Source organism: Mastigoproctus giganteus, chromosome 13 (assembly GCF_048544385.1).
Source record: "Mastigoproctus giganteus isolate SK-2022 chromosome 13, ASM4854438v1, whole genome shotgun sequence".
Classification (NCBI taxonomy): domain Eukaryota; kingdom Metazoa; phylum Arthropoda; class Arachnida; order Uropygi; family Thelyphonidae; genus Mastigoproctus; species Mastigoproctus giganteus.
Genome location: NC_143587.1, coordinates 52,255,228 through 52,282,478, shown reverse-complemented (window position 1 = coordinate 52,282,478; position 27,251 = coordinate 52,255,228). Strand labels below are relative to the sequence as shown.

Genomic DNA, 27,251 nt, shown 5'->3' with positions numbered 1-27,251 from the left:
TGTTAAACTTCATTTGCCACCTCTCAGCCCATCTGCTCAACCTTTCCAGATCCTGTTGCAGCAGCATAGTGTCAGTAGTGTCCTTGACAACCCTGCCAACCTTTGTATCATCTGCAAACTTGGACATTAAGCCCGATATACCATCATCAATATCATTTATAAATACAGAAAACAATAATGGACCCAACACTGAGCCCTGAGGGACTCCACTAATAACATCAGTCCACGATGAGCAGTGTCCATTAATTACCACTCTCTGTCTTCTCCCCCTCAACCACCCCTTTATCCATAGCAGCAATTTGCCTCCAATGTCACACTGCTCCAATTTGTGTAGCAGTCTTCCATGTGCAACAGTATCAAAAGCCTTTCTAAGATCCAAGTATATAATATCAAAGTTATTCCCTGCATCCAGTTCTTTTGTGACTGCATCATAGTATCCAATCAAGTTGGTCAGGCAAGACTTCCCCTTAACAAAACCATGCTGTGTCTGAGCTATAACTGAAGTCTTGTCTAAATGATCCTGCAGTGCTTCTTTAACCAGTGCCTCCATTAATTTTCCTGGAACAGAAGTTAAGCTCACAGGTCTATAATTACTTGTGTCAGCCTTTGATCCTCCTTTGTGAATTGGGGTCACATTTGCACATTTCCAGTCTATGGGTACCTCCCCTGAGTCCAAGGAAGCTCTCATAATTATGGCTAAAGGTTAATCTGCCTTCGCCTGCCTAACCTCCTTTGTAATTTGGTTGCATATCAACTTGTATCTATCATAGGCTTCTGTGTCATGTGTTAATTTGTATGTATCCCATGCATTTTTCTTCTCTGCCATATGCCTCATTAGTTCATCTGACATCCATTTTGGCCTAAACCTTGAACAATATTTCTTAGTTGGTATGTAAAGCCTAGTAGCTTCCAAGATAAGTTCTTTGAATGCTTCCCATTTTGAATTTGCTGTTGGTAACATCATCAGTTGGTCCCACTGTATAGAATTTAAATACTGTCTCAGTCCATCGTAGTCCCCTTTGTGGAAGCAATAACCCTTCCCTTTACCCCTAATGGTAGTTACCTCTTTGAGTAAATCCCACTTCAGCACACTGTGATCACTGCCACCTAGTGGTTCATTTATCTGCAGATTCTTAATGCATGAAGAATCACTGCTGATAATCAAATCAAGAGTATTACTCCCTCTAGTTGCCTCCCGAACATGCTGATGTAGAAAACAATCATCCAATAAATCCACAAAAGTCCTGCTAGTGTGTGAGTAACCAGCCCCCAAATTCCAGTCAATATCTGGGAAATTAAAATCTCCCATTATAAGACACTCTGATTTACTGGCCCACTCTATTTCCCTGTACAGTTCCTTATTATACTCATCAGAGTCATTAGGCCTATAGCACACTCCTACTCTCAATTTTGATCTCCCAATGTTTATGTCACACCAAACTGACTCCACACTGCACTGTCCAGCGATGTCAACTGGCTTCACTTCCTTGGTTTTTATGTGTTTCTTAACTAATAACATAACCCCTCCTCCCTTCCTATCCTGTCTATCCTTTCTGTAGACGTTGTACTCCCCAAATTGCAGTTCTGCATCCCTTATATCTGTGTGACACCACGTCTCTGATATCCCAACAATATCTGCCTTCTATGTTTTGAAGCAATACCTCAAATTCATCAAATTTATTTACTAAACTCCTAGCATTGGTGTACACGCAAGTATACCTGCACCTGTTTCTATTCTTAGCTACCCTAACATGGGGGGGGCTGGAGAATTGTTTTGTCTTATTGCATTGACTGTCTTTTAGTTTCTGGGTTGTACTAGAACAGCCAGCTTTGATCGCAGGTAATTTCAATAATCGGAAAGCCTGGATTTTTTTTCAGTTTTTTTTTTTTTTTTTTTTTCCCAAAACATCTTTGCAAACTTGGAGTCGTATCATTCTTTGATCTTCGTTCAAAATTTTCGGCACCATCTTGGCACACAGTTCTTATGCCTGAATTGTCTAACGATTTCTTTGTCCAGAGTTCTGCTGCAACCATTCTAATGCCTGAACAATGATCATTTCTAATCAGTGCCCTTACTCAGTCCTCATTTTCATCTGTTTTCATGTATACCCAACAGCCTGGTCTTCCACATTCTCTCTCTCTTCCTTCTAAAAATATTTTATACTATTCAAACACGTGAGCTCTTGACAGTATTTTTCTATAAACTTGATATAACTCATAACTTTCGTTTTGGTGCTTTCTTTAGTTTTGTTAAAACTTTGAGGTTGATTTGTTGTTTGATTCTTTTGTCTGTCATTTTCCGGCAAACACACAAGGTAGTGAAACTTGTCTCACTGCAAAGCGAGTGAGCGTGTTGGAACATGATAGGCAGACAACTGGGGAACAGTTCAGGGTCAACCACTGTGCCTCTGTTTCACAGGTGCCACAGTGTGCAGTGGCTGTATGAACAGTCTTGTTATTTAATAGCGGCACCTGATATGAAAGGGTAGTAGTGTTGTCCTAAAAATTTCTGTACTTAATGTATAACACTTCAGATAGTAACTCACCAAGTTTCATGCAGTTTTGATAATGTCTTTTTTTTTTTTTTTTTTTTCATTATTATTATTATTATTATTACAGATACTGAAGCCAACATAGCTGTGAGAATGAGGAAAGATAGCTAAAATCAGTCACCATACAGTCATCCAATATTTGGGGGAAGATGGACTAATGCCAAAGGCAATTCATGATGATATGGTTGCAACATGGAAAGGCACCTGGGATGGATGGGATCTATCCAGTTATATTAAAGGAGGCAGCAAAGGAAGTAAGCAAACCCTTATCCATAGTTATGAGAGCTTTCTTGAACTCAGGAGATCCCCATGGACTAGAGATGTGCAAATGTTACCCCAATTCACAAAGGGGGGTCAAAGAGTGACATGAGTAATTACAGACCTGTTAATTTAACTTCTCCAGGGAAAATAATGAACTCACTGGTTAAAGAAGCACTGCAGGATCATCTGCAGTGCTTCTTTAACCAGTTTGCAGTTATAGCAGTTATAGTTCAGTTATAGTTCAGACATGGCATGGGGAAGTCTTGTCTGGCCAATTTGATTGGATAATATATATTGTGATATCATATACTTGGATTTTAGGAAAGATTTTGATACTGTTGCACATGGAAGACTACTGTTCAAGTTGGGTAAGTATGGCATTAAGGGGGTTGCTGCTGCTGCTATGGATAAAGGGATGATTGAGTGGAAGAAGACGGAGTGGTAATCAGTGGACACTGCTCTTCATGGATTATTGTTATTAGTGGAGTCCGCTAGGGTTTCAGTGCTGTACCCATTGTAGTTTTCTGTATTTATCAATGATATTGATGAAGGTATATCGTGCTTAATGTCCAAGTTTGCAGATGATACAAAGGTGGGCAGGGTTGATAATGACAGTAAGAACAGTACACTACTGCAACTGGATCTAGAAAATTTGAGAGGTGGCAACTGAAGTTTAATGTTGATAACTGTAAAGTACTGCATATGGGTAGTAGTAACCCCAGTCGAGAATGAAAAAGATCAGAGGGTAATTGTGCAGTCGCATATAAAGTTTTCTGAGCAGTTCAGGCAGTGTCTCATGGTGTCTTGTCAATGATATACGGGAATTTTGCTAGCAGGGATAAGGAGGTGATTATCCTTGTATTAGGCAATTGTCGGGCCACACCTTGAGTACTCTATACAGGTCTGGAGGTGTGTAAATGTGTCCCCAATTCACAAAGGATAGCACAGGCAATTGCAGACCTGTTAGTCTAACTTCTGTTCCAGGGAAAATAATGGAGTCACTGGTTAAGGAAGTGATGCAGGATCATCTACACAAAACTGCAGTTATAGTTCAGACACAGAATGGGTTTGTTAAGAGTAAGTCTTGTCTGACAGATTTGATTGGATACTATGATGTGGCCACAAAGGAATTGGATGCAAAGAATAATTTTGATATCATATACTTGGATTTTAGGAAAGCTTTTGATACTGTGGCACATGGAAGACTACTGTACAGATTGGAGCAGTATGGCATTAAGGGCAAGTTGCTACAATGGATAAAAGGATGGTTGCGTGAGAGAAGACAGAGTCGTTATCAATGGACACTGCTCTTCACGGACTAACATTATTAGTGTTGGGTCCATTGTTGTTTTCTGTATTTATCAGTGATATTGATGAAGATATATAAGGGTTAATGTCTAAGTTTGCAGATGATATATAGGTTGGCAGGGTTGTTAATGACAGTAATGATTGTACACTACTGCTACAGGATCTGGGAAAGTGGAGCAGATGGGCTGAGAGGTAGCAACTGAACTTTAATATTGACAAATGTAAAGTACCACATATGGCTAGCAGTAACCCCAGAGTAACATACCAACTGGGTGGTGGAGAATGATTGTGCAGTCAGATATGAAGTTTTCTGAGCAGTGCAAAAAGGCTGCAAGAGTAGCTCATGGTGTCTTGTCAATGATATACAGGAATTTTGCTAGCAGGGATAATGGGGTGATTGTCCCCTTGTATAAGGCAGTGGTCAGGCCACACCTTGAGTACTCTACAGGTCTGGAGGTCTCATTTTAGGAAAGATTTAGAGCTGTTGATAGAGTACAGACAAGGGCAGTGAGATTGGTGAGTGGAACAAAGGGTTGGTTTCACCAAGAAAGGCCTAAGTTTTGCAAATTGCAGCTTCTGAAGACTAGGTACCTGCAAGGTGATCTAATTGGGGTATATAAGGCCTTGAATGGATTGAGCAAGCGCAATGCCAAAAGGATTCTTCCTCTTGCGCGGATTACTCACCTGAGGGAGCATAAATTCAAATTGAGGAAAGGCAATTGTAAAATAGATGTGCTGAAATTTGCCTTTAGCAAGCGGGTGGTTGATAGTTGGAACAAACTTCCATGTAGGTCAGCAACTGGTGTAGTAGAGGTCAAGGCAGAATTATACAAACATTTGGAGTGAATGGATGGGTGAAATGGAAAGGGTGGCAGGTTTTTTTTTTTTTTTTTTTTTTGCTGATGCTATATAAACTTGCTTTCTTGCATCATATTCCTTGCTAATGTTCAGAGCTCATTATTTAAAAATTACCTTTGCATAGACAATTGTAGCAACAGAGAAAGAACAGACAGTAAGAAAATTCTGGATGAACTGTACCATTCTTCATGGAATAAAGAGCATTGCAAAAGCATGTGCAGAATTGACTACCAAATGTATGAATGGTATATGGAGATATCTCTTTTAAATTTCTGATAACCTTTGATAAAGCAAATGAAATTGGAAAAATTACTAATGATATGAAGTTTGCTGAACTTCTTGAAAATGATGTGGAGGAGGTCACCAATGAGGATTTGATGGCACTCAAGGCACAGCAAGTTGCAAAAGAAGATGAGAAAGATCTAGAAGAACAAAAGGACCACCTAAAATGTTTGTGCTCAAACAAAAGCCTTTGGCCAAATAAATGATGGATGCAAAAATTTGAAGGTGTGGACTCAGTTACTGAAAGGTTCTCAAAAGTAAACCATTTAATACAAAGCTCTTGCATGTTACAGAGAAATTTATAATGAAAAGAAAAAGCAAACCATTCAGTTAAAATTGGACCACTTGGCACCACTTCCACCTCCTCGATAATAGACTTCAATGTCTTTTTTTAAAGTAAAAACACTGATGATGAACATAATTCAGGTGATTGCCTTTTCCAGTTATTTTAATTTATTATGTATGCATACATTTGCATATGAAACTTTAAAAAAATAACGTCCAGTAATATTCAGGTAATTTGTGTTTATTATTTTTCTTTACAGATGTGTATGCCCTTAATATTTGTGTATGAAATTCGACTTACGACAAAAGTGGTGGTACCCCATCGTAAGTCAAGGAATAGCTGTGTGTCAAGGAATAGCTGTGTTTCACCACTGTCACTCTTCCTACACACTTCTGTGTGTAGGAAGAGTGACAGTGGTAAAATTATTACTATAATTAACACCATTCATATACCATGTGAATTTAATCTTCTTTGTCTTCGTCTTTTCCCACATTATATGGGGTCAGCATTCAATGTTCCCAATTCACACTTTATATCTTCTTATTCTCCTCTAGTTGGATTAACTTCTTAACCGGAACACATCTATTGGTTTTGGCATAGTTTTTACGACCGGATGCCCTTCCTGACGTCACCCTCACTATTTATCGGGGCTTGGGATTTAAGCTACCGATCTACTAAACCTGCCGCAGCCATATAAATGGAGTAGCTCTTATTCGGTGATGAAGCTTCCTCGTGATGTCACAATTTAATAATTTTACACAATTTATGCTGAATTTCTAGTCACCACTGAACAAGCAGGTGGCACTGCTGTAGTTCTTTTATCTCCTGGAAACATCCAAATGGCTGACTCGGTAGAATTACTGTGACCGTGTGAATTTAATAATATAGTTTATTAAGCTAATCGCCTAAATCACTACAATTTAAGGTGACGTTTCGGGCATCTTACCAATACTCATCATCAGACCACGCTGTTGGGGGACAGAGAAATATAAAGGGTTACAATGGTCTGTAAATAAAAAATTAAATTTTAGTAATAAAAAATATAATGGGTTCAAGGGGGTTGTAACCCCTTATATTTCTCTGCCCTCCAGTAGCATGGTCTGATGATGGGTATCACTATAAGATGCCTGAAACATCACCTTAAATTGTATAATGGTCTAGGCGATTAGCTTAATAAACTATATTATTAAGTTCACTTAGTATATGAGTGGTATTAATTATAGTAATGATCTTAATGGAAAACAACCATAATTTGAGTTGAGATAAAAGTTATAGAGTGCAGAGATATAGAAAAAGACTAAAGAAATATATAAAAAAGAGTAATAGAACAAAATAAATCACGAAATCACAGTATATATATAAAAAAAATCTACACATATAAAATATATATATAAAAATATACGAATACATGTGCGTGTGTGTTATATGCAGATGTGGAAAAAGACAGTAAGTGCATGATGCATTTGTGAACATGCCTAAAAAATTAAATAATGTGATAGAAGTAATTTGATTAGCAGAAATCACCTCAGATAATAAGATATCCCATTGGTGGCTGTGATGAAAATCTTAATTTTTAAGATCCTATGTAATGATTTATTTGATGCTATATTTTAATACATGACATTGAAATTTATTATTTAACATTATTTTATAGTCCAAAAGATATCTTCCCTGATTACCAAGATATGCCTTGTTGCATACTTATTTTACCTTATTTCTATGTCTTTCTACTTTGCAGAGCATTTGATGATGAAAAGAAGGCAAAGATGGGTGTTGTCGAATGTATGAACCACAAGTTAGTTGAACCATTTACAGTTCTCTATGAAAAAGAAGGTATGTTGCATTCTTTTTTGTGGGTAGTTCATTCAGTTTTATTACTTTGTGTGATTATTTTTCTCCTTAAAAAAGTACCATAAGATCTGGGTTTTTAATGGTATTCCTTTAGATATGTTGACATTTCTACCCATGTACATCATAGGTACATGTGTATGTGTGCATGCACACACACACACACACACACCCTCTGATAGCGCCTCCGTAGCCAGGTGGGAAGGAGCAGCTGTGCGTAGCACATGCTTCTTGATTAGACCGGTGTTCAAGCCCGTCACCACCAAATACGGAGGATGCGGAAAGGTCAGGGAATGACCACTGCATATCCCGGAGCAATATGGCCTTAGTTGATAATGCTCCTTAAAAAAAAAAACCAAATAACAATAACCCTCTGATAGGTGTGTATTTTGTTTATTTTTTTTATCACAGTAAAATCTTGTTAACTATTACATGCTATTATGGCTTAAGTTGTAAGTTTGCATTTTGTAAGCATATTTATTTTTCACTTAAAGAGGGAAATTGCAAATTAATAAAGGCAGAGAAAAGGTTGCATTATGTGATTATATGAATTTACAGTAATTGATTAGTTGCCCCTCACCTGTATTTGTCATCTTAGTTTTAGTGATTCCTGATAGAATATCAGCTTAGTTCTGCTAATTCCACTTCTGTGTCATCTCCTTTAAGCTTCTGATCAGGGTGTCTACCAGTCATGAAAAGGTTATGCAATTTGATCAGTGGTCATGAAGTAATGAAATTTCTTGTTTGGTCATGGTGTGTGCATGTCTGTGTCAGAATTAACTCCATGAAGACCCACTAAGAGAATGGTATGGCATCATTTTGTCTTTGCAGGATACTTTATCCTGTTAGTATAATTTAATAATGCCATTTTATTGAAATGTGAGTTCCCTCTGCCAAGAGCTTTATAGTATCTAAGGAATGCTTAGTTTTAGTTTTGTACTGAAAACAGATTGTCTAACATTCCTGGAAAGAATAATACCAAGAAATGTGGTTAGATTTCATACCAGCTAGAAACTGATTAAGACCAATCAGTACTGATAAACACAAAATTTACTGCATCCCATTATCAATTCTACTTTTGATGTTGAATGTAGTGTGTTTCTCTGTAATAGTTCACTGCAATGGAATAAAACATCAGCAGTTGTAAAATCTTCAAAAAAAAAAAAAAAAACTAGCCACATCTTCATTTTAGACGGAGAGGGAGAAACATTGTCACAAATTCTGCAGGCAGTGATTCTGTACAGCGAGCCATCAGTGGGAAATGAAAAAGGAAAAGTCTCCTTTTACTAAGAACATTTCAAATTTCTTGATTGCTGATTGAAATGACACATGCAGAAGTTATTTAGGCACTGGATAAAGTAATAAACTACTCTTCAAATTGCAGTGAACTCTTCTGATTTATTTCCATTTATATTCCCAGGTAGTGTAATCACCCAATTACATATGAACAAATGTAAGTTAGCATATGTCATCACTTCTTTCAAGATCAGTTGTGTGAACGTCTGAAGAACTGTAACTTTGTTTTTTTATTTAATGAAAGTGTAAGCAAAGTTTGTCAAAAAAGGGAAAATGGATGTTATTGTACAATATTGAGCCAATTTATCAAATGATATTTCTACTACAAGAGACTTGTTTTGTAGAAACGTGGTGTGTTTTTTTTTTTCCTTTCGGCAACCTTGGATTTGCTTGATAATTTTCTTTGTACATTGAGCAAGTTGGGTATTTTATTAACACGTGCAATATATATTTCTTTGGATGGTCCAAATGTGAACATCAAATTCTTGAAGGAGCTAAAAGCTTGTATTGAAAATGAGAAATCTAATATAAATGTTTGATACAGGTATTTTTCCTTCTCTGCATAGTTTTTTGAGCTTTTAAAACAGCACTAATTAAAAGTGAGCAGCACAAAATTGAAATTTCTTTGTTCTCCATTTTCTATTTAAGTACTTTCTATCAGGAGATCAGACTGAACATCATTCTGGCTTCTCTAAGTTCTTGCAGAGTTTGCGAAATGAGAGAATTTCCATAGATAATGTCTGGTTAGAAAATTCTAGTATTACGCAGTATCATTTCCAATGACCATTGTGGAAATGATACTTCATTTAAAGAAATATGCATAACCAATAAAGACATCCTGTATCAAAAGAAAACTTCAAGGAAGTGCAAAATTCTCTGAACTTTCTGTAGCAAAGTTATAAATTTTATAATCAAGTTGCTCTGTAACGGGAACCTTTTCCAGCTAAATATCAGTAAAATCATCCTTCATTTCCATTTCTGTAAAGAGATTACAACACAATGAAAAGCATTTTATATGATCTTATAGCTGTGGTTGAGGGATGCAAATAATTTCATGCCAGTTTATCTTATTGGCATTGGTTTTTGGAGATTTGCCTTTCTTCACATCTGAATGGCTTAAGAAAAGCGAGGAAGAAATGCTCACTTTTCTTTCTTGTCCCATGTGCAGAATTCATGAAAACTTTGTATTTAAAACATTTAGAAGTGCCCTTTAACCTCTGAATTAGTGAAAGGAACTACGTTTTTATTTCTCAATTCTACCATGGTAATAAGTAGACATTAAGTAATGTGCACTAAAATGTATGAAAATATGTGCCAAAATGCTATTACATGCTAACAGTTTTACATATTACCAGTTTACCACAATTAACCAGATTTCAGTATTTAAAAGTAACAAAACCATTAATGAAAAGTTTTAAAATAAGAATCATTTTACAACTCACACAAGATGTAGTGTTACAAACTTTGTTACAATTAAAATAAAATTTTCAATGTTTCCTTTCTAAATCTGTAGTGTTTATTGTTCAGAATCATTTTAAAGGCAGAAAACAATCTTTTCACATTGACAAAAATGAATAAATTTAAAAATGTGAGCTTGCAAAGCCTCTACTTGAAATGAAGTTCCTGTGCATATCTATTAAGAGTCATCTTTTTTCCTTAAATTATGAAATCCAGAGTTCTTTTTTAAAATATCATCAAATTTATTTCTTCTGTTCTTTCCTGTATCTCCACGATATTAAAATTCCTGACTGAACTTCTCTACTACTTCAATTGCTCTATTCAAAGATAGCCCCCATGCTTCAAATTTGGTTATAGAATCCAAAGTTTTAAATTTTTTTTTTTTTTTTTAATGAAATCAAAGTTTTTGACATAAAACAATGTTGCACATAATCATGACCATGGGCTCTGGTGGAAGAGGAAGGCTATGTTGAAACCATGCATGTAGCTTTTTTTTTTTTTTTTTTTTTTTTTTTTCCCTTCAGATTTCTCACAAGTCATTTTTTTTTAAGTTTGTGTGAGTCATGAGCTAAGCAAGTAATGCGTATTAAGTTTGGATAGAAAACTGGTAGAACAGAAGCTGCTTTTATCATATACAGAGCAGCAACAAAAAAAAAAAAAGAAAAGAAAAGAAATTTTGCCATGGATCAATTCTTGATCTGATCTTAATAACTTCAAAAAATCATTCATGAATCTTGCAAGCAAGCAAATGAGCATTTTAATGTCAGCCTTGTTTATTTCAACTAATAGATCTAGTTGGCAGTTCATTGGGTTGCAGTGTAGTGATACTCTTTTTGGCAGGTTACAATGTGGACTTATGTATACAGTTAAATGCTGATCTGCTCATCTTTGCAAGTTCATGATGCCACTTCACATAGCTTTGATTAATCTTCTGTTCATCCTTGGGAGTTAATGGTACTGCCTTATACTGCTTTCTTGGACTTGACTAACTGCTCATTGTTCTGCTGTGTCACTAGCAGCTCCAGGTGCTGCAGGACATAGTGCTTCACAATGAATCATGTGTTCAGTGGATCGTCTGGCAATTCATAGTGCTGCCTTGGTTCTTTAGTAGCAGATGTCATTGTTGGGTACAAATACCTGCAGATGCTGTTGATGACAAAGATTGTGTTCATAATTCTGTTTATAGTATACCACAGTATAATGACAATGTTGTATGGATTTTCTTATGTGACAGTGAGTAAACATAACTCCTTGAGTTACAGTAGTGATTATATCCAAGAAGCAGCATGAGTTGCTTCTCAGACATTATTTGGACTCTGTGATCTGAGCAATACATTCCTGAACAGAAGTTATCTTCTGCTTTTATTTGTATGATTTTGAAAATGCATTGCAGGGTTGCCAAAGGTTAGTGGGGAGTCCCTAATACAATAAATAATAATAAAAGGCAATTGTTGGGAATTTAGATTGTAGACTCACAGGCCAAATCAAAGAAGAAAACTGTTTCAATTGGATGCTGCAATTTGTTTAAACCAGTGGTTTCCAAACTTTGTTACTACGCCCCCTTTAAAAAAAAAATCTAATCTTGGTGTGCCCCCTCCCCTTTATTTCATAAAATAATACAGACACATTTTTAACCCCACTTGTGGCCTGCACTTTTTAAGTGTAATTTGACACCTGGCCTCGTGATAGAAACTAATTACTTCTGAAATTTCTACTCAATCTACAAAATTGAAACTCTCAATATACATAAACAGAATTTTTTTTCTTTGATTTCCTACCTTTAAAGTTCAGCAAAAATTATTAATTAACTCGAAAACAGCAAAAATGCACGATCATATATGCATTTTTATAATTATGTCTGCAAAAAACAATCGGCAAATTCTTTTGATTTATATAATGCGTCACTCCATACGTTTGAATTTCCCGCGTGATCATAGTGCAGCTGGCTAGAACGAATCAACTTACACAGAGCCATAATTGACTTTGAAGCTAAGTCCATCACAGTTACCAAGATGACTGACGTAATTCCACGTCCGCGTTACCAAGGTTTTGTTTGCTTCAATATTAACTCTGGCACAGAAATCATTTAAAAGTGGAAACATGCCGAACTTTATTTTTTTGTAAATTTGATTTCCATAGCTCCAATTTTTTTATGAATGTTTTCACTTTGTCATTTTGAATCAGTGAATGCAATTTGTGTGGTCCTTGCATTGATTTATTCAAAACACTCAATTTTCCAAAAATTTCAACCAAATAGGCAAGTTTAACAATAAAGTTATCATTCCTAAATAAATTTGCCTCTTCATTATGATTTTCATCAAGAAAAATTGCAATCACTTTGAGTTCAAACACCCTTTGAATCACTTTTGCACGAGATAGCCAGCGCACTTCACAATAGTATAGAAGTGAAGTATAATTAGCTTCCATATCTTCAGACAGCTTTGCAAACAACCTAACTTTTAAAGGACTGTTTTTTATGCAGCTTATAACTTTCGTAACTTTTGTAAAAATGTTGTTAAGTTCTTCGCTCATATTTTTGACACAAGAGCTGCTCTGTGAAGCATGCAGTGCGTCCAGATTTAACTTCGGGTGCTTTCTTTTTAACTAATGCTTGAAGACCTGCCTTGTGTCCTGATATTGACTGTGCTCCGTTAGTACAGAGTCCAATGCAATTATTGCACTTTATGTCGTTCTCATCAAAAAAGTGTTAATTATATTAAAAATTTCATTGGATGTGGCCTTTCCAGGAATGGGATTGCAAAATAATATATCTTCTATTATATTAGTTTCTACAACATATCGAACATATGCAATTAAATGAGCATCTTTAGTTACATCAGTTGCCTCATCTACTTGTATGGCGAATTTCGAAGTACGCAGTCGAGAAACTAACTGATCGCAAAGATCTTCAAATATATCATTGATTCTTCTGCCAACTGTATTATCAGCAAGCGGTATTTGTCGCAACTGTTTCGCATATGATTCGCCAAACATTATTTTAACCATATCAATAGCTGCTGGAAAAACTAGTTTCTCCCATTGTGTGTGGTTTTTTACACTTCGCAATTCTGTAAGAAACTTAGTACGACGCTAGCAATGCATTTGATGGAACAGAAACTATTTTTTTTGAACGTTTGCTTTTGTTTATTAAACTCATCTAATTTTCTTTGAAAAAATTCTATAGGCTTACCAACGTATTCAGAATGCATAGTTTTATGGTGCCGTTTTAATTTGCCTGGTCTCATACTATCTGAAGCCAAAACTTTCGTACAAAACAAACACATTGGTTTTTTCACAGCCATCTATAATAACACTTGTGAATCCTAATGATAAATAGGATGAATCGTATTTTCTTTTCTTGGGAGTTCTACCTCCTTGTTCCCTGTTGCTTGTATTCCCACTACCTTTACTTGTATCAGTATCTTCATTATTAGTGGATTTTCTCTTGTAACCAGTCAAAAATTTATCCATTCGTCTAAAAATATTAGGATTAAATTTATATTCTTAAAAAATACAACTTCTAAATTACTAACGATTATTATCGGTAAGTAATCACACACCGCTGAAACGCTTCTGTTGACACTTTAGCTACGAGTGATGTTTGAATTTGAGGTTATTGTTTTGATGGTTATTGCGACTAGCAGTTCTAGCGGCAGTTTTATAAACTATGCACTAGCAAACTGCAAACCAGTGGTGTCATCCAATTTCTGAAACAACGGGTTTCCAATAAAAAAAAATCAGTCTTTACTGTAGTTACAAAAACCATATTTTCAACCATGTAATCTACCTATATATGTCATACATAGTACACACTAAATTATATATATTACATTACATCATATCAATCAAAATTCATCAATCCATTTCAGCAAAATATAATATTTTTTTTCCAAATAAATGTTTATCTCATGTTTATATCGAAGTTAGAGTGAGATAGATGGCAGTAAATGCTTTAAAAAATAGGTTATAAAATTTAATGTTATGTTATGAAAGTTTATTTATATGTATATATTTTTTTATTTATATATGTTATGTTATGAAAATTACATTTCTGTTAAACTTTTCGTGCCTCCTTTTGCACTAGTCCGCACCTCCCCAGGGAGTCGCTCCTCCCAATTTGGAAATTGCTGGTTTAAACTATGGAGGTTAGTCTTTTTCATTCATCTGGAGAAAAAATGTAACTGAATTGCACTTGGAACTGAAATTCTTTCAAAAGAGCATACAGATTGAGTTGATTGACTATTTTATATATTTATGACATAATGCAAGTATGCTCAGTACTTAACATGACAAATTTTTTTAAAAAAACACCTTCCTGCTTGAAGAAAATCCTAAAAATTTTAAAATATCTATAATCTTAATGATGAAAATAAGCATATCTGAAGAGATTTGGATAGCTAGTTAGATAACTGTTCATACAGGACAGTTAAATAGCTGTTCATGCAGGAGCTGTACTTATTTTCTCTAGTACTGGAACTGAAATTATCTTTCGCCTATGGAACAAATTGGAATTGCAGTCAGTTTTTGAGTTTACTGCGTTGGTATTTGCTGTGCTGACTTTGTGTCGTTTTTATTCCAACTCCATACGATAAATCTTTGCTGATATGTACTTTTGGTCTTTTGGAGTTCTGGTCTTTTACTGGATGTCGTATATGCTGTAATGCTTTCCCTATTAATATGTGTGTTTATATATAAATCCTAGTTCATTCTGATAGACTGAAAAATTTCAGTTTTAGCACTAAATAAAATAAGTACTACTTATTTTAATGAACAGTTACTAGCTAACCTCCTCAGATATGTTTATTTTCATCAAGATTACATCTACAATTTGTTAGAATTTTTTTCATGCTGGAATGGATCTTAATTTGCCAAGTTTCAAATACATTTTTATCTGTATGTTAAAATAGCATTTCTTGACTTAAAGGTGATATATTTACTTCAGGTGAATACGTTGCCCAGTTCAAGTTCACAGTTCTTCTGATGCCTTCCGGTTCACACAAAATCACATCAGGCCCTATAGACTTGAATATTTATGACTCAGAATACAAACTGGAAGACGAATCTATAAAAGTAAGTGTATATTTTTCCTCTTCGATATATTTTAAATTTGTTCGTATTTTAAGTGTCTTAAACATACAGTCAGTTATATAAATAAATTGTACATAATGATTTAGTAGTTCTGTCTTTGTAATAGCTAATCATAGAGTGAAAAGAATCCCCCCCCCCCCCTCACAACCATCAAATCTCCAGTGTACTGTAGAACAGTGTCAAATAGTGTTCAGCAAAGTACATACTTGATGAAATTATACTAAACACAAATTCTTAGTGATGTAACTTGAATTATTTTATTTCTAGCCATTAAGATGGAGTTTCTTTTTGTATTGAATGTGAATGAATGAAATAAACTTAACAAATATTTGGCATTCTGTTACTGAAACAAGTTAGGTAATGTATGCAGTAACATTTCAGGAACTTTTTATTTCTCAACTCAATCAAATTTTTTCTGTTTCTGTGATTAATGCAAGTGATAAGTAAATAGTTATCTTGTTACCAATTAATTACCAAATGTAATTGTTTTCACTTATTTCCTCCTGGAATTTAATTGTTATTAAATTCCAGGTGGAAATTTGCTTATTATATTATTCACATTCCTGTGAATAATATAATAAGCAAATAGTGACTTCATAATTTATAGTTAGTACTGGAACTAACATTGAGTCCAGTAGTTCACAAAAGTATTCCACAGGTATTTCCATCCATGCTTGCTGCATCGCTGTCCATAATTCCATCGCATTCCTATGTGGAATATCCAAAGCTCGAACAGACCACAGTATCCCAAAGATACTCTACAGGATTCGTGAAATCTGCAGAATGCTCGTCAAACCATGTTCTCATCACCACGCCTCTGTGGGAAGACGCATTGTCCTGCTGGAAGAGTCCATTGCCTTGTGGATGCACGATAACCATGAAGAGGTGCAGATGGTCTTCAAGGATGGACACATACCTGGACCGTTCAGAGATGTCTAGACATACCAGAGGTCCCAACATGTGCCAGTTGAACATGCCCCAGACCATTACCGTCAGTCCACCTGCCTGAATAGTTCCTTGTTGACACGACGGGTGCATAGCTTCATGCAATTTCTGCCAAATACAAACCTTCTTGTTCACTTGAAATAACTGGACATAGGACTCGTCGCACCACTAGACCTGTCTCCAATCATCCAGGGTCCAGTTGAGGCGTAGAGTCCTGTCCCAATGATGTTAGCATGGGACTCTGGTTGGTCAGTGGCTTCCATAACCTATTGCAGCTAATGATCACCTGATGGTCTTGGTGGAGACGTTTCTGGCAACCCCCTTGTTGAGTCGGCGGTGATTTGTGCTACTGCCACCCTCCGGTTGGTCAAAACAATGTGAGACAGGTGTCGACGGCCGCGTTCTTCCACCGAACAGTGCTATGGGCGTTTCTCCGCCCATAGCACTGTTCACGATGAGATGTTATTCCAGAAATGGCATATTTCCAATACACTCTTGATACTGTCGAATGGGGGTGCTGTGATTTCTTTACCACCTCCGCAATACTCGATGCACGGGTATTGCAGAGGTGGTAAAGTTCACCACCACACCTGTGCATCAGGCACCCACTCTCATCCTCTTTCAAAGTTGGTTAACTATGGACGTTTATCCATACTGACACGCATCACTGCATTCATGTAGATTACCATCTACATGAATTTAGTGATGTGATGCATTCACATAGATTACAATCACTGCATTCACGTAGATTACCATATACGTGAATGCAGTGTACCTATATACCTGCTAGGCGGTTGGTTTATCCACTAGCGAGAGGGGTGACAGTGTCGCATTGCCCCGGAACCAGGTATCCCAGAAATTCTGTCCTTTCAGTGTAAACTAATAAAAAAAAAAAAAAAAAAAAGAGCTCATCAGAAAGCAGTGATCTACAAGGGGGGGGGGGGGGGGTTGGTAATTTCTGCAATAGAAGCGTGGTGTTGCATGAAACATGTTGAAGACAATAGGCACTTATATGAATGCACCTAAAAAGGTTAAAAAAAAAAAAAAAAAAAACTGCTATAGAAAGTAGCCCATTCTTGGTGTAAATGAATCCCATCCCCCCATTAAATCAGGTGATTACTTATTTGATTTCTAACAATTAATAAGAAATGTGATTTATGAATTGTGTTGGTTAATATTACAATGTAATTATTATTGTTTTGCATTAATATTATATAACATTACTTCTGTTCTTTCTTCCAGACATTATTAAATAAGTCTGTAGGTCCAAAATCTGCTAAGAAAAAGAAGAAAAAAGCAGAGAAGGCTATTGCCACAAATGTAGAGGGTGATGTCAAAATAATGGATGAAAAATCAGATGATGTAAATGCAGAAGATTGATGGCTTTGCACAAAATGTCTAAAGGTGAGGTAAGTTTTGTAGTATACTTAATTTTCATTTAAGAGCATCTTAAATTGAAAAGAACAGAATAAAATGCATTTATTTTGTTTAAAGAAATGGAATTCAGTTTGTAAATCATGTAATAAGTTACAGCAAGTCTCTTGAAATGAATCGGATTGCATTATCAACACAAGGGCAACGCGCCATAAGAGCAGAAAAATTTCCTTTTGCAGTAATAAACTTTTATTATCGAAATTGCAATGGATTACAATAAACAGTTAATAGTGAAAATATTCTTATCAACAGTAAGAGTATTTCTATTGTTTATCATTATTAATAGTGTGTGTGTGTCAGAGGCAAAACTACAAATTCTGAGCTTCTCCCACAAGATTCTTGAGCACTGTGCCAAAAATCTCATTTACAACACTCCAAGTGCCCTTTGATATACAGTTTTCGTATGTATGTATATATTCCTTTACTCAACATACACATACATTTTTCATTGTGTGGGGTTCTGTGAAGTATGCATGCCTACACGTGTGTGTTTTTGAAGAGAGCTTCAAATTGCTGTCTCTTGTTTCTGTTTCCAAATAATTGTCAGTCATTGTCTGCTGTGATTTGAGGTCACAGAAGTCGAAATTCAGATCCAGACATTAAAAAAAAATTGAATCAACTAATATATAAATAGGTGTAAATAATACTACTGCATCGAAAGTAGTAACGGTGATTTTTTTTTTTTTTTCTCTCAAATTTAAGTTTTTTAAGAATTAAAATTTTATTTCCAACTGTATGTTAATTTTTGACAATAATTTCAATCTAATGTTTGGGCAACCAAGTCAAAAATAAAAACAAATTAGTAATTTAAAGATTTATATACAAATTTTCATGAAAGAATTAATGTACCACACATAAGTTCTGCAGAATCACTCCTAAAATGGAGTGATACTAAACTGGGTAGATGGGTTCATCTAAAATCAGCACTTAATCCTTTTTCCTGAGATGCAGTTGCAAGCATTGCTAAATTGTGGGCTAGTAATCCTTTTAATTCTCATACATATTGTTAATATCCCAATATAAATCACTGAATTGCAGGCCAACTTTCCGAAATTCAGTTGGTATTCAGTGACTTTCAGGTGAGAGTTAAAAAGATTATCAAGAGTTAATTTGATAATCTTTTATTAATGAACAGTAAAGAGCACAGGTTTTTTTCATGTGAATAGAATGTGAAACACTGCAACAGTAAAAAAAAATTTATTTCGATGGTACTTTTTGGTACACTGCACTAAACATTTTTTACAGCTTTTTTATGTTTCAGATAATTCCTGTGGCTCTCTGTTTCTACCAGACAAAAACAGAAGCAACACAAAAAAAGTGTCAAAAATTTAATTTAGAATTTTCACCATAATTGGTGTTTTGCAGACTATTAAAAAGCATCCACAATGTTGTATTAATCATCTGGGCAATTCCATCTGGGACAGACATAGTTTTGGACAATTCAAAATCTTGGACTGCCAAATCAATTTAGAAAGACAATCAACCCGGAAAATGGATGCATTGTTTGTTCGGTTTGTCTTTGTTTGTTGCCATGTAAAGTTGGAGACTGTCACCTTTGATTTTGGGGAAATTCAGTCCAAAGGTGAAGCTAATTATTTAGTCAAAAATTATACAACTGAAAATTTTTCTCCTAGTATGTGAGCTGGGCAAATACTTAAAATCAGCACCATGCATTGGGATCCAGAGGTCTGGGTGCATTGTTTGGGGGAGGGGGGTTACTTTTCTTGTGTTATAGCTATATTATTATCATTTAAGAAATGTTTTAAATGCCTCCTCCTGTGTCGAGGAATGAGTGTATTGCATCCAGCATACCCCCATTTGTGTGATCCTCTGTGCAGTAAACACTGAAAGTTTTCATTTGTGATTTAATGCCCGCTTCCTCAAAAACATATCCATCTCTATTTCAGTTCCTGGAAATTTTTCAAATTTTCCAGGAAAATTCAGTGATTACTGAATTATGACCACCTGCCTAATACCTGTTGGGCTGCCATTTGCACAAATAACAGCCACTATTCGCCTAGGTGTAGATTCCATTAGATGCTTGAAGATGTCCATAGAGTTCTGCACCCATGCTGTGCCTGCAAAGCTAACTATTCAAGGACTTTGACTTATAATTTTGCTTAAGTTCATCCTTATTTTCTCTTGAGTGCCATTCACTCTATTTTAGTTTCAACTTGATCTGTTCTCAGTTATGTTACCAAATGATTTTAGCAAATGATTCTTTTTTTGCAGTTTAATAAGCCTTCATATTTTATCAGCATATGCATTTTTCATATTTGCATGGTTATTTGAAATTGCATTTATTATCACTCTGTTTGGCACATTATTTATACATCTCCCTCCAGAAATGTTTCAATATTTGGCCAATAGCTAGTATGCATTGCAGATTCCCCACTGGATTATGGAGAAAAAGGAATTAAGCTTGAACTTCTTATAATAGGAGCAGCAGGTTTCTAACTCTTGAAATTTAGTGTTAGTAGTAATTCTATTTCTTCAAAAGTTTTATTTCCATTTCAACAGTTGTATTAGCAGTAGTTCCAATTTTTGTTAAGTTTTAGTGTTTTTTTAATTGGCAGGATTGAGCTACATATTTCTCTTGTCTTTAGCTATAAGCATGTATATATCCTTAATTAAAATATATACTTAGAATAATTTTCCTCTTGATTGTTAGCTAGGTAAGCCAAGAAAAAAAGAAAAGAAAACTCTTCTCAATTTTAATCTTCTCAAAATTTTCACAAAATCTCTATTTTGTAAGTTCTGTGCTTTCATTTGGTTAAATTTCTTGCAGAATGTACAGATGCAGTGAAATTTTGATCGAGTATGTTTTGAAACGAAAAGATCTAGGAAATATTTTGAAGAGTATTTTAACAGCATTGCCATTATTGAATGATTCAGATTTAGAAACTACATTTCTCACAGTGCTTTGAACAAAAAAAATTTGATTATGAATCATGAGGAAACAGTTGTAGATGAAAAGTTTAAAATAAAGCAGAATATTTTCAACTTATAGATAATGCAGTAAATTTACTCCAAGCTAGATGTTGAAATGTTAACAAATGTAGAATCTTATTTTAACTCTTACTAAATTTTGTAATAATTGCATACAAAATTAACAGATTCATCTTTGAATAAAAGCAGTATAAATAACAACACTTTTTGAAGAGTTAAAAATCATTAATATAGTGATTAGCCATTCTGATCCAAAAGACTTGTTAAAATTAATGTGAACATAATTCATTAAATTCAGCACCAAATATTGGAATTGCATTGCAAATATTTTGACTCTTCCTGTTTCTGTTGCAACTGGAGAAAGATCTTGTTCATAATTAAGTCATTGAGCATTATTTAAGATCTGCAATGCCTCGGGAGAGGCTTAATGATGTTGCAACATTAGTGGAAAGAGATATTTCGGAAAGCATTGATATGGATGACATAATTAATGAATTTACAATAACTAAAGCATGAAAAAAATAACATGCCAAACTAAACATACAAATGATTATATTTTTATGTAAAATCCTTTTTTGTGTGTGAGATATGTTATTGGCATTTTGTCTTCTTTTTCCCATTAATCTGCTTGTTTGAGTTGGGATAAATCCTCCTTCCTTTGAAATTTTATTATATGTTATTTTGAAATGGGGTGGGGGGAATATGTTTTGTTTTTCATTTATTATTTTGCTGGCAACATTTTTACATTTGCATGCAGTCACACATATAATCCTAGGAACAGGCCTTGGTTATTATCGTCTCAAAACAGAACTTTGATTCTCTTATATGCTTGTATTATGCAGTCTTTGTTTTGTTTATGCCACTAAAAGATTATTAATGTGATTACTATCAAGGTTTAATTTTTACTCCTACGAAGTATTAATACTTCGTAGGAGTACAATTTTGTACTCCTACGAAGTATTAAAAATATCAAACACTGCCATATTATCCAAGCATCTTGTATGATCACAGCACTTGTGTACCCTGCATCCTCAACAGATCTTGAGCCAGTAATGAGTATGACTATGAGATTTGTTTTGATAGTGATATTTTTTGTGACCCCATTAATTCACTAATGCTGCTCTTATTCAGAAACCAGTAATGTTGGAAATCATCTGCAAAAAGTAATAAAGCAAATTGTTTACACTAAATGATTGCAGACAGTCCTGTTTTGATTGTTGTATTATGTGTTGTTTGTGCACCATTGGTTATAGAAACTTGATCTTTTGCCCAGGTGTTTCCACATAGTGAATAGTCCAAAAAAGTAAATGCTCAGAGAAGCTGTTATTACATTGATTTGTTTATTTTAGAGTACTGATAGTGTTTCTTGGGAGACTGACAAAATTTTCTGGTGGGGTACAACCCCCCCTCAAATAAAATTGTCTATATAAAAATCATATGCTATATTTCATTTGATTTTTATCACAGGGGAGATTTTTGCTCTCACTGAAAACCATGAGCAGAAAGTTTCTACCCACCAAGACTTGTTATACGTTCAATTTAGAAGTAAATATCATTATCCACAGTTCTGCTTATGTTGCTAATATATTTTTAAATTGCAGAGCATTATGAGAGGTGCCTCCGTAGCCAGGTGGGCAGGAGCAGCAGTGCGTAGCACACGCTTCTTGATTAGACCAGGTTTCGAGCCCGTGACCACCAAATACGGAGGATGCGGAAAGGTCAGGGAATGACCACCGCATATCCCCGGAGCAATATGGCCTTAGTTGCTAATGCTCCTAAAAACCAAATAACAACAACAGCAGTATTACGAGAAGAAAGGCAAATCCACTGTACAATTGAAGATCTGAGACCACCAGGACAACTGTTTCAAAGCATACTGGTTTCTCATCAGTTGGCAAGTGGTGTGTATTAGAAAACATATGCCAGACTGTAAACAGTGTATTTTGTCTAAGTGAACAGCCAAGCCATTTTTTACCCTTAACCCCCAGGATAGAGCTGTGTTCACTCTAAAAAAAAAAAAAATGTACGCTAATATTAGGGTAGTTAAAATAATAGTTGGCATCATTTAAAAATTATGTGCTGTACTGCATTTGATTGTTTGTGGAATCACCTTTACTCCCACTAAAGACTGGGTGCTGAGTTTTCAACCATATAACCTAGAAACCCTCTCTTATCATACTGTGTAGGGTGATTGGTGCCCAATTTATGAGGTCTCATGATCAAGACAAGTAATGACCTAACCCATGTATTATATCTGCAATCTGGGTGTTGAAAATGTAGACATTGGTTGCTAGAAGGCAAAAATTCCTTGTATTTGATGTAGCTATGGTTTGGCATGAAGCTAGAGGACCACACATTGAATTTGCTATTTTTGCATGCACAACATTAGGATAAAGTACTGAGATCAAACCTGCAATGCAATATCCAAATCTACAAGTTGAACTAAACGATCTGGTACAGGACTTAGAAGGATTTAATACAAATCTTTGGCTCCAGGTTGAGTGAAAGGAGTCTGTTGACAACTGCCACTTTGTTTTATGCTGGGGGAATCTTTTTTTTTTTTTGTTTTGTACTCATGTAAATGGCTTAATCAAACACTGGGAGTTTACATGTGATCCATCAAAATGATAATTCTTCACTGACAGCTCAATGATGAACTTAAAAGTTCTGCTCCACAATCAAAACATATTACTCTCAATTATGGTTGCCTTTTCTGTACACTTAAAGGAAACTTACAATGGTCTGAAATTCAAGTTAGAAAAGGTGAGGTATTGTGAGTAAATAATTGTGATGATTTGAAGGTGCTAAGCATACCTCTTGAACAACAGTCAGGTTACATAAAATTTCCTGGCTTTCTGTGCAAATGGGGAAAGATACAGATTATTATTTTAAAGGCAATGGAGTTTGTCACTCATATACAATGTTTTTTGTCTGTAGAAGCATGTGTACAGCCTCAGTTGAAAAGAACTGAATTCTTCCTGTCATCAGCTAGAATCAAAACCAGACATCTTCAAGTGAGTGGCAGACAACAATGTATTGTACCAACTAAGCTTCCACAAGGACTTGTGAAGTTATCCAAAATATTTGATAACTATGAACAAAATATAAATTTATTTTAAAATTATTACTACATCTTAAAATAAAATTCACTTAATTATATAAATTCAAATGATGTACTGGTGCACAAAAATATTACAAAATAAAAGTATGTACCACTGAAACTTTACCATGTAGTTTGAATATTGTGTAACTGTGCATCTGCTATATTTCCTGAGTTTGAGCCATTTCGGTCATCCAGTTACAGCTGCCAAATCACCAAAATCATAAAATTTAAAATTTTAAGCTTAAAAAGCTTTAAATATTTCTTCCTGTTTCTCAATTTCTTTTTTAAATGTGGAAAAAATATATATATATTTTGTTTTTCTATTTTATACTTCAAATAATTGCTTTTGCTTTTTTTTTTTTTTTTCTCTCCCTCTAAACTCATGTTTATTTTCCTTTCAACTGCTATTTTTTTGTCTCATTTTTGACATAATGTATGTGAACAATTTTTAAGTTCTAACAACTGTTTTCTGCTTTTGATAGAGTTCATCTGCAGGAGGGCACTGTGTTTAATCAGCATGCAGCAAATTGTGCAGAAGGAGACGCACCAGCCCATGAATTTCGTCAGCGGTACTGAAAAAAAAAAAAAACTGTAGAAGTCTGCTTTTTTTCTTAAAAGTCAAAACCCTATTAATTAATTGCCTCAGAGGTATTTTTATATTAATTTTATAGAAAATTAAATCTGTGGTGCCCTTTGGGATTGTGAACTTACTGTGTCTTTTGTGAAAAGTTGAGGAAACACCAAGTACTGCCATATTGTCACTCCTTTCTGTTTTCCTTGCCATATTCAGGACCAAGCAAACAGTTCTACATAAAAACAGTGGATATTTGCACACAATTATGGTGAGGATGTGATTATTGTCTGGTGCAAACTCTCCTTCTAAAAATGTTGAATAAAAAGAAGGAAAAGGAAAAAAAAACTTTTTCACAAACGTGTGTGTGTGTTGTTATCTTTTTTTTTTTTTTTTTAAGCACTTATACTCAGAATGATTATTATTTACAACAGGAAATTTGCTGAATGAGAGTGGTAAAATTACATGTGGTGACTTGTTCTTTCTCTAACTACACACACACACACACATACACACATTTATTATTATTCCATTGGTTAGAGAAGCAGCAAAAATGTAAATCATCAAACTAAATAGGTAAGTAAACACTCTTTTGGGATTAATATCAGCTTGGTTGTTTTTTGTGTTTCAGTAATACTTGTAATGTGGTAATTATACAGTGAACCCTTGATTTAATCTATCCACTAATGCCAGTCATCTGTTAAACTTGAAAGAAATATATGTGATACTTGAAAGAAATATATGAAATAAAAAAACAAAAAATGTTTACTGTACTTGTCAGTTGTGTGCAGTAGAAGAGCGTGAAATTTTGCTCTGTTGCATAGTAACAACTGACAGGCTTATTAAGAGTCTGAAGAGCTCTCAAGCATCCTCTCTGTAGTTTCAGTGCTGCCTCACTGATTTTTTTTTTTTTTTTTTTTTTTTGATTTGGTAGTTGTTGGCGTATCGGCTTCTGTGGCCATATTGCACCTCCCAAGGTTTTTGCAGTACTTTGATCCAAGCCCGAGGCGGGAATCGAACCCGCGACCTTTGGGTTGCCGGGCAGGTACTTTACCCACTCGGCTAGCCCGGTCGGCGCCTCACTGATGTCTCAGTGAGGCGCCGACCGGCTAATCAAGAGTGATGCAAAGGGAAATCCTGCCTAGCCTGTACTCCTGTGATGTGAATCATATAAACAGGATGTGTTTGAAGCTTACAGTTTTTACTTGGGTAGTTTCTGATGCTGCCTCTGAATATTCATTGCCAGTTGACCCTGGATGATGTTAATACAGCTACATTTCGGTCTGGAGACAAGCTAATAAAGTTTGATCGTATTCAACTCTCTGGCCTTTGGTAGCTTTGGATGAACGCCGTACCGTAATGGGTAAACTTGACAAAAATTTTTTCTCTTCTTTCCCAAATTTTATGATTTTCAGCTAGTTTGCAGTTTTTAATTAACAGCAGGAACTGTAAACATGACTTAGGTACGGTACCTTAAGTTACTTCAGTGGTTATAAAAGAACAGACTGCCTCAGTGCTTTGGTTTTTATATTTGAATGTGATTATGTGATCTCAATAAATGAATGCTGCCCATTTTCATTAGCTGTGAGTTAAATTTGATTTGTTAAAATATTTTAATGGTAGTAAATACTATCAGGCTGAGGCAGTCACATTAGGGGTATATAAAAGAAATTTTGGTTCAGTGGATGCTGTCAGTCTGAAGTCATTAAATTGAGGTCTGTTAAAGTGGGCATTAACTGTATTATGATTTATTTTTTGTCATTTTATTCCAAAAGTACCCTCGAGTTATGTTACACAGATCACTTATCACTAACAAACTCTGATTATGTTTTCTTTCTTTTCCTTATTCCATGCTTATGAAGTTAAATAGAACTTAATAAGTACTTGCTTTTATACCCCCTTGACTGCTCCACATGAAGCCATTCTCTTTTTCCACAATTATAACCAGTTCCGGAACTACTTTATTGATATCAATTTCATTGCCTGCAATATACACTGAGTGATCACTGAATTATGACCCACCCCTATGAAAACTGAATGCGACCCACTGACCACATGAGGCACGAGAGTGCGGAGTTAGTCAACCTCGTAGCATAGATAAGGTGTCAGTGGTTCAGTAGGTAGTAAAATTCCGAATGTGATGGGTAAAAGGAAGGTTTTTATTGGACTTTGATAAAGGACAGATTGTGGGTGCTCGACGAGCTGGTGCCTCGATTTCCTAAGGTGGCTGAACTGGTGGGGTGTTCAAGAGCTGCCGTAGTTAGTGTACCAGGACTGGCATCAAAATGGTCAAACAATGACCTGGCTGCAAAACTGCAAAGGTCAGCGAAAGGTTGATGTTAGAGGTAAGTGCCGGGTCTGATGACGCGAACAGGTGCAAGGAAGCCTGAGGCTTATGCTGCACCAGCTAAAAAAAAAAAATTTCTGAATTACCCCGAGAGAAAGAGAGAGAAGTAGAAGGGAATCACCAAGAAGAGAAGAATGATGATATCCTTGATATTCATGATGACATCAGGACCCTGGGTGTGCCAAGTCCATACTCGCCAGACGTGAACCCTGAACAATATCTGGCATGATCATGCATCACATGTTTGCACGTATGGGCTGTACCAGCAGACGACCCCTATGGCATCCTCTCCTAACCAAGGTTCATTGGCATAAAAGACTCACCTGGTGCAAAGAGCATGCAAGTTGGGCATTAGAAGACTGGAGGGTGTGTGCTGGTCGGATGAGTCATGTTATTTACTCCACACCGTGGATGGTCGTGTACAGATTTGGTGTCAACAACACAAGGCTCTTGATCCATCATGCATGGTATCAAAAGTGCAGGCCAGTGGAGGCAGTTGTATTGTGTGGGGCTTGTTTCATTGGCAGGTTGGTTTGTTGGTTGTTGGTTTTTTTTTAGGAGCATTAGCAACTAAGGCCATATTGCTCCGGGATATGCGGTGGTCATTCCTTGACCTTTCCGCATCCTCCGTATTTGGTGGTGACGGGCTCGAACCCCGGTCTAAT

At 35.5% G+C, this 27,251-nt stretch overlaps 1 protein-coding gene across 2 annotated transcripts in view; it reads left to right on the top strand.

Annotated features, from left to right (window-relative positions):
• The window catches only part of LOC150076053 (proliferation-associated protein 2G4), a 164,832-nt gene extending 140,229 nt beyond the window's left edge, over positions 1 to 24,603 (top strand). The window contains exons 11-14 of one of the 2 annotated variants that reach the window (XM_090387926.1): positions 7,286 to 7,380; positions 15,092 to 15,219; positions 17,425 to 17,586; positions 24,151 to 24,603. In XM_090387926.1, the coding sequence (XP_090244052.1) occupies positions 7,286 to 7,380; positions 15,092 to 15,219; positions 17,425 to 17,562 (361 nt within the window). In that variant the 3' untranslated portion in view covers positions 17,563 to 17,586; positions 24,151 to 24,603. Of the gene's footprint in view, positions 1 to 7,285; positions 7,381 to 15,091; positions 15,220 to 17,424; positions 17,592 to 24,150 lie in introns of both variants that reach the window. The other variant, XM_090387927.1, reaches the window with a different exon arrangement.
• Positions 24,604 to 27,251: the final 2,648 nt, after the last annotated feature.